This window comes from Schistocerca nitens, chromosome 9 (assembly GCF_023898315.1).
Source record: "Schistocerca nitens isolate TAMUIC-IGC-003100 chromosome 9, iqSchNite1.1, whole genome shotgun sequence".
In the NCBI taxonomy this organism is placed as follows: Eukaryota; Metazoa; Arthropoda; class Insecta; order Orthoptera; family Acrididae; genus Schistocerca; species Schistocerca nitens.
Window position 1 is genome coordinate 470,560,457 of NC_064622.1, and position 7,873 is coordinate 470,568,329.

The following is a 7,873-nucleotide window of genomic DNA, read 5'->3' on the forward strand; positions in this document are numbered from 1 at the left end:
AGTATGAGCATTAAGTAATTACTGACTGAAACAGGTGAAAGGAGTACAAGAGAAGATGAATAGGTAGCTTTGAGAGATGAAATTCCCTTATCCTGAGGAAGATCAGTTTGGGAGAAATGTACAGTCACAAAGGCAATACTGACTCTATCACATACCTTAGATGATAAAAAGAAAGAAGGAACGAAGATTGGGTTTAACATATCATTGAAACTGAGCTCATTAGAGACAGAGCACAAGCTTGGACTGTGTTTAGGATAAGGAAGGAAATCAGCCATGCCCTTTCAAAGGAACCATTCCAGCATTTGTCTGGAGAGATTAAGGAAAATCAACAGAAACCCTAAATCTGGGTGGCTAGATGTAGGTTTGAACTCTTGTCCTCCTGAATGCAAGTGCAGTGTGCTAACCACTGTGCCACTTTGCTCGGTCTTCTTAGAAGATAGGTTGAAGAAAAGCAAACATATGTTTACACACTGAAGTGTCAAAGAAATTGGTAGAGGCATGTGTATTCAAATACAGAGATATGTAACAGGCAGAACATGGCACTGCAGTCGGCAAAGAATATATAAGATAAGTGTCTGGCACAGTTTTTATATCAGTTACTACTGCTACAATGACAGGTTATCAAGATTTAAGTGAATTCGAACGTGGTGTTATAGTTGGTGCACAAGCGATGGGACACAGCATCTCTGAAGTAGTGATGAAGTGGGGATTTTCTAGTATGACCATTTCACAAGTATATCGTGAATATCGGGATCCTGCAAAACAATCAAATCTCCAACATTGCTGTGGCCAGAAAAAGATTCTGCAAGAATGGGACCAACGACAACTGAAGAGAATTGTTCAATGCGACAGAAGTGCAACCCTTCTGCAAATTGCTGCAGATTTCAATCAATGCTGGGTCATAAGCAAGTGTCAGCATGCAAACCATTCAACGAAACATGATCAATATGGGCTTTCGGAACTGAAGGCAGACTCGTGTACCCTTGATGACTGCATGACACAAAGCTTTACACCTCACATCAGCCCATCAACACCGACATTGGACTGTTGCCTGGTTGGACGATTCCCATTTCAAATTGTATCAAGCAGATGGACTTGTATGGATATGGAGACAACCTCATGAATCCATGGACCCTGCATGTCAATAGCGGACTGTTCAAGCTGGTGAAGACTGTAATGGTGTGGGGTATGTGCAGTTGGAGTGATATGGGATCCCTTATACATCTAGATATGATTCTGGCAGGTGACACATACATAATCATCCTGTCTCATCACCCTCATCCATTCATGTCCATTGTGCATTCTGACAGACTTGGGTAATTCCAGCAGGACAATGCAACACCCCACATGCCCAGAATTGCTACAGAGCGGTTCCAGGAGTACTCTTCTGAGTTTAAACACTGCTGCTGGCTACCAAACTCCCCAGATATGAAAATTATTGAGCATATCAGGGATGCGCTGCAATGTACTGTTCAGAAGAGATCTCCACCCCCTCGTACTTCTACGGATTTATGGACAGCCCTGCAGGATTCGTAGTGTCAGTTCCCTTCAGCACTATTTCAGACATTATCTGAGTCCATTACACGTCATGTTGTGGCACTTCTGCGAGCTCGCAGGGGTTCTACCCGATATTAGGCAGGTGTACCAGTTTCTTTGGCTCTTCAGTGTAGTACTTGTAGATTAGAGAAGGCTTATGATAGTACATATGTACATTGAGCAAGCAGTAAAAGAGACTGAGAAGAAATTTGGTAAGGCTATTAAATGTCAGAAAGAAGAAATAAATACTTTTGAGGTTTTTTTAATGGTATTGTAACTTTCATTGACAGTAAAGACTTAAAAGCGCAGTTGAATACAGTGGACAGTGTGTGGAAAAGAGGTTGCAACTTGGACTTTAACACAAGTAAAATAAGGGTAGTGGAATATAGTTGACTCATATCAGGTGATGCTTAGGAAATTATTGTAGATTAGGAAATGACACAAAAAAGGTAGCAGATGACTTTTGCTATTTGGGCAACTAAGTAACTGATGATGGCTGAGCTTGAGGGGATATAAAATGCTTACTGGCAACAGCAATAACAAGGTTTCTGAAAAGGTTTGACTTGTTAACATCAGATACTAATTTGTGTGTGAGGAATTCTTTTCTGAAGGCATTTGTACAGAGTGTAGCCTTATCCATAAGTGAAATACAGATGAAAAGTGGTTCAGGCATAAAGAGAGTAGAAGCTTTTGGAACATTGTGTTACACACACACACACACACACACACACACACACACACACACACACACACACACACACACACAGAGAGAGAGAGAGAGAGAGAGAGAGAGAGAGAGAGAGAGAGAGAGAGAGAGAGAGAGAAATATACTCTGAATATACAAGTAATGTAGGATATTTATGCAAGGAAAAGAACACCAGTAATAATGATGTAATAATGATAATGGAATGCTTTTGTGTGACAGGTACCCCATCTCTGACCTGCCAACGGGTGATCCTGAGTTGCGGCAGTGGCTGTCCAGGGTGTGGCAGAACAAAGAGAACCTCCTACGAGACTTCTACACGAGAGGCGGCAGCTTCTCCCGGGCTACCACCCCTGTGGGCACATCACCGCCAGGTTCCGGTACGGCACCGGTTTTGCCATCTCCTGACTATTCTGGCCTCGAGTCGCTCGACAGTTCTCCCTCGAAATCCCTGTCGTGTACTCCAGCTGCACCGGAGCACAGTAATTTGAAAGGGCCGGTCCTTCACAGCAACGCTCTGTACCTCGCACTCGCCTTCTGGACGCTGCTGTCACTGCTGCTGGTGGCAGCTCTCGCATTCTCATCAATAGTTCGATGGTGGGCCTTGTGGAATGTTCTCCTGTTCTTCACGATATCGACATTCTCTGAGGGTGCACACCTACTCGAGATCCGTTTCTTTCATTTCAAGCGACGCATCTTGGGACAGTCTATTCAGCATCGTATGAAGAATGGAAAAACAGAGGTGTGTAAACAGAACTGATATTACCATCTCATAGAGAATAAAACTACTGGCACACTCTCTGTCTCTGAAAAAGTGTCTTACAGCATTTTAAACAGCTATGTTTACTGTTTCTTTTTAAAGATGTACCTTGAGGGCAACAAAATTTCATTCATCTCTTTATTTCTTGACAAAAAGGATGCAAATTTGTCAGAGAAACATACTGCCTGTGCTGGACGTGAAATACGAAAACAAAAGAAAAATATTCTTTTTGATAATTGGCATGGAATTTTTTTCTTAGGGCAGCAATAAAGAACAATATTTTCTGGTGATAAAAACTCAAAGACATCTATGAGTCATTTCAGTAATTACTTTTAAAAGAGTTTTATGACACTAACAAATAGGTTCATAGATTCAGAAATGCTCATGCTGAAATGACACAATATTCTTAGCGTATATCGTACTCGTATGAGTTTTCTGTGGATGTAATATCAAACTGATGTATGACAAAAATTCATATGTTGCAGCAATAATATTTTATCACTGACTACTCTTCAGTAGCTTTCTGATTGTTGTAGAAAAGAAGTATGTTTTTTAAGCAGGTATCATATTATAACCTTATAGACTTTGCAGCAAAATAGTTTATAACAAATTTAGTTACATAAGATTATATTGTGGCAAAAGCGAAAGTTACTTGTGGAAATTATAAAGGTACAGGGAAGCAGAATGACTGAACAGAACTTAGCCACAATAGGTGAGGATTTCAGTACCGCCAATAGACAAATTAAAAAAAGTAAAAGAAACTATCTTAACTTTTAGAAGTATCAGTTTATCAATTTGTTCCTCAGTGAGGGAGAGGAATAGGCTGGGAAGGGTTAGAAATAGTGCAGGATGTGTGTGTGTGTGTGTGTGTGTGTGTGTGTGTGTGTGTGTGTGTGTGTGTGTGTGTGTGTGTGTGAGAGAGAGAGAGAGAGAGAGAGAGAGAGAGAGAGAGAGAGAGAGAGAGAGAGAGACTCAGCTGTTGTGAGCATTAAGGAAGTTAAGTTAGACACTGAGTGCAGTGACGGAAAAACATCTATCATAAAAAAAATAAAAAATAAACTTAGAACCTTAATGGCTGTAAGCTTATCATGGTTCTTAGGTGGCAAACCATGATCTTTAAAAACAACAGTGCCTTAAGTGGCTTTGTGTGAAGTTTCAGAGATGCACTATTACTTCCTCAATTGTGGAGATTGTGTAAAGGACGAAGGGTGCACCTGTTGACGAGACAAGCAGAGTTTGTCTGGCATCGAGGCGACCTACCACTCCTTTCTAAACTCCCCCAACATATCCCTTTGTCCTATCCAAAAAAGGAACTAATGATTCCACAAGCTATGATAGTTTTTCGTACTTTTATAAGTGTGTATCAGTAATGTTGTAAGTCCATCTACTGACAAGTATCAATCGATTGTTCCGTATCTTTGTTACTTCATAGGTTATACTGAGAAGATACTGTCCTTCTCGTATACATTTCCAGACCATTTCCTCAATGTTCTGGATTGCATTGCTTATATTTCTTCTGAAGCAGCTGTAATGTCTTCAGGAAATGAAATTTTAAGATCATATACTATATGAGTTTGGCGAATCTCAGTTTTAGATTTAATGTAGACCCATGAAGGGAAACCACAGATCGGTAGATTCATGTAGTGTGGAGTCTTAGGAACGACATTGAAGCATGATATTACATGTTGTAGGAACATGTGCCAAACAACATGAAGTGAATATTTGTATTGAGGATTATGGCTACATTTTGTTGACAGCATATTTATCTCATGTTGTCCAGTAATCTTTGAATGTACGTGTTCAAAAATGTGCTTTATATTTTGACATTTAATGCTCAACAGCTGTAGTACCCTAGCTCTTCAAACAATAAATTAGAAATAGATGCATAAAATTAAAAAAAATTTAAAAATGAAAAGCAGCAGCAGTTCTCAAAACTGAAGCACTGCACCACACTGTAACCAAAAGGCAATGGAGAGATCACTAATTCTCATGGATCCTTCATTTCCCACAACTGACAGTATTGTGAACCTGTACAACCTTCCAAATGAAAATATGCATCGTAGCTCATCATAAATGTTACATTCCCAGCAGCAATGATTTTCATCTTTTTTTAAAAAATAAGTCTACATAAGAAAAATTACTTTCACAATGTTGTTGAATAAACAGCATTCTGTGCATATAGAAGTTCACTGCCTCAAGTAGGATGTGCTATAGCAAGGAATGAGACACGTACAATGTTGGATGCTTGTGGATGAAATTTCCACATTTCTATGAAGCTGTACAGAGATCCTGTTAATATCCTCGCAGATCCAGTTGTTGCAAACAGTTAAAACCAATGCATTACAAAGGTGTTGATCATCAATTACAAAGGCTTCAAAAGTGCTGCTCAGTGGGGAAATTTGGTGATCTATATCACACTGCAACACAGCTGTTAAAATTGAATGCTATGCACTACTTGCAGAGCAATGGGGAATGTCACCCCAATCTTGTTTTCAAATGGTCCCCACATAAAACGTGCATTCTGTTTGAATCAGGCAGTGTTGACAACCTTTATTACTTAGTCATTTCTCTGCATCTGTAGTGAATTTTTCAAATAAATCAGGACCCTAACAGCATGCAGAGATTACTCAAGCAGCAAATCTGTCACATTATTGTTAATAATACTAGATCTTTCATTCGTACTATTGTAATGTATGAAAAAGACACACACATTTCAAATACAAATGCATCTTTTATAGGTCTGCCCAAATGGTCACACAGTTTTTAAATTTTTTCCTCATACATGACCCATAAAATATGAAGTATGTATGTATATATGAAACCAGGGACCTAGAAATGACAGGGAGGCTTTGTCCTGCCATAGCCCTCTGTGATTCACAACCCCACAACAGGCTACAGCAGTCCACCCAACCCACCGCTGCCCCACACCAAACCTAGGGTTATTGTGCAGTTCGGTCCCCAGTGGAACCCCTGGGAACATCTCATACCAGACGAATGGAACCCCAAATGTTTGCTTGGCAGAGTAATTATGGTGTACATATACATGGAAACTGTTTGCGCAGCAATTGCTGACACAGTGTAACTGAGGCGGAATAAAGTGGAACGATCCTGCATTCGGCGAGGTTGATGGAAAACCTTAAAAACCATCCACAGGCTGACTGGCACACTGGACCTTGAGACTAATCCACTGGGCGGATTTGTGCCAGGGACCGGCACGCCTTCCCACTAGGGAAGCAGCACGTTAGACCGCACGGCTAGCTGGGTGGGCTAATATGAAGTAACTTACGTAATCTATTTCCTTGTATCTAGGAATAGCTCTGATAGATACTGCACTGTAACTGCTTAGGAAAGCAAAAGTAGTTTACAAACAACATTCCAGTTACAAAAAATAAGTATCCATACAAACTCAAGGCAAACCCAGCATTATATCCAGTTCCATACTGATGTATGCTGTTGAGAATGGAACAACTGACTTTGTTTAATTAGTTTCCAAAAGCACTTCACATTGCATGTACATAACATATACTGTATTAAAAGGAATGTTAATAGTAAATATTTAGAACACAATGTGGGAAAAAGTATGTAGATCTGTGCCTTTTTGTTGTGAAAAGTATTGCTATAAAAAAGTTTTAATCTCCAGAAGAAGCATGAAAAACAATTTGCAACATTATGTACAAAATAGTCACTGCAACAGTTTATATCAATCCTGTGACAAGCACATCTGTGTTCCTATTTTTTCACATTTTTTAATGAAAATACATGTATTATTTAAGCTGAATCTGGTCACTTAATATTTTCATGCAGTCTGCACATAAGCAGCTTGGTAACTTCGATAATTTGAATAGTGAAGATTGATGCACAGATTCTTTGTCTTTGCTCGCAAGTTTCTCTCTGGGTTTGATTTTAATTTGAGCATGCTATTACTTGTTTTTCACATAAGAAGTTGAATTAGTTAAAATCACTATTAATGTCCTTACTCAGTACATAGTTTTCTAACAAAAGTACAGAAGCTGGAATCATGTTATTTAAAATTTTTTCGTTCATGTATCTTAGTTAAATGACAATATGCTTTCATGCAGTGATCACAATAAAAATAACTAGTCCACGTGTAAATGTAAAAAATTTGGTCATTGTAAAGCAGTATACCCCTCTAACTCCAGCAGAATTGTAGAAATTATTATGCTGGTAATAGTACATAATGTTTCTATACCATACTACACTGCATTTTAATGTATTGTGTACACAGGTGTAGAAGTTCTGTTTTCAGAATTTCACAGTAGGTTTCTGGAAACTTAGATTACTGTAACTCCATGCTACTATGCTTATTTATTTCACATCCTGGATGTACACATCTCCAGTAATGATATAATTGTTGTAAATCACGTCATCTATTTTTGTGGTGGAACACAGTGGTCAGCAACTGAGTAGTTTTATAGACTCCTCGAATTCAGTTGTCTTGTATCATGTGGAATACACATCAGCATATGTGGTCCAGTGTCGTTTGAAAATTGTTCAATATCAGAATTTGTGCTTTTATTAAGAAATGTTTCAATATCTGCATTTATTTCAATGTACATGTAAGTCATAACATTTGTAGAGGTTGTGATTAGGTATATACTATATAGTAGTTATAGTTCAGAGCTGCAACTATGGTAATATTTTTTTAAAATTAAATCATATTTATTCAGGTTAGTCTGTGGAATTAGTTCAAGTTCTGAGCAATAAAGAAGTTTAAATGGCAACTTATTGTTGCAATAATGTAAGTAAATATATATACATATATGCTGGACCAAGTCAAGGAATTGAAGAAGAGAATTGCCCTATGAAGTTTTACTGCTTCAGAAATGAAATGTAATTATTGTAGTGTCATTTTC

The 7,873-nt window shown here is 38.5% G+C and overlaps 1 protein-coding gene across 1 annotated transcript in view; it reads left to right on the forward strand.

Annotated features, from left to right (window-relative positions):
• LOC126203392 (lysocardiolipin acyltransferase 1-like) overlaps positions 1–3,282 on the forward strand; it is a 113,688-nt gene extending 110,406 nt beyond the window's left edge. The window contains exon 6 of the mRNA XM_049937698.1: positions 2,462–3,282. Coding sequence (XP_049793655.1) covers positions 2,462–2,999 — 538 coding nt within the window. The 3' untranslated portion in view covers positions 3,000–3,282. The remainder of the gene's footprint in view (positions 1–2,461) is intronic.
• The last annotated feature ends 4,591 nt before the right edge of the window (positions 3,283–7,873 follow it).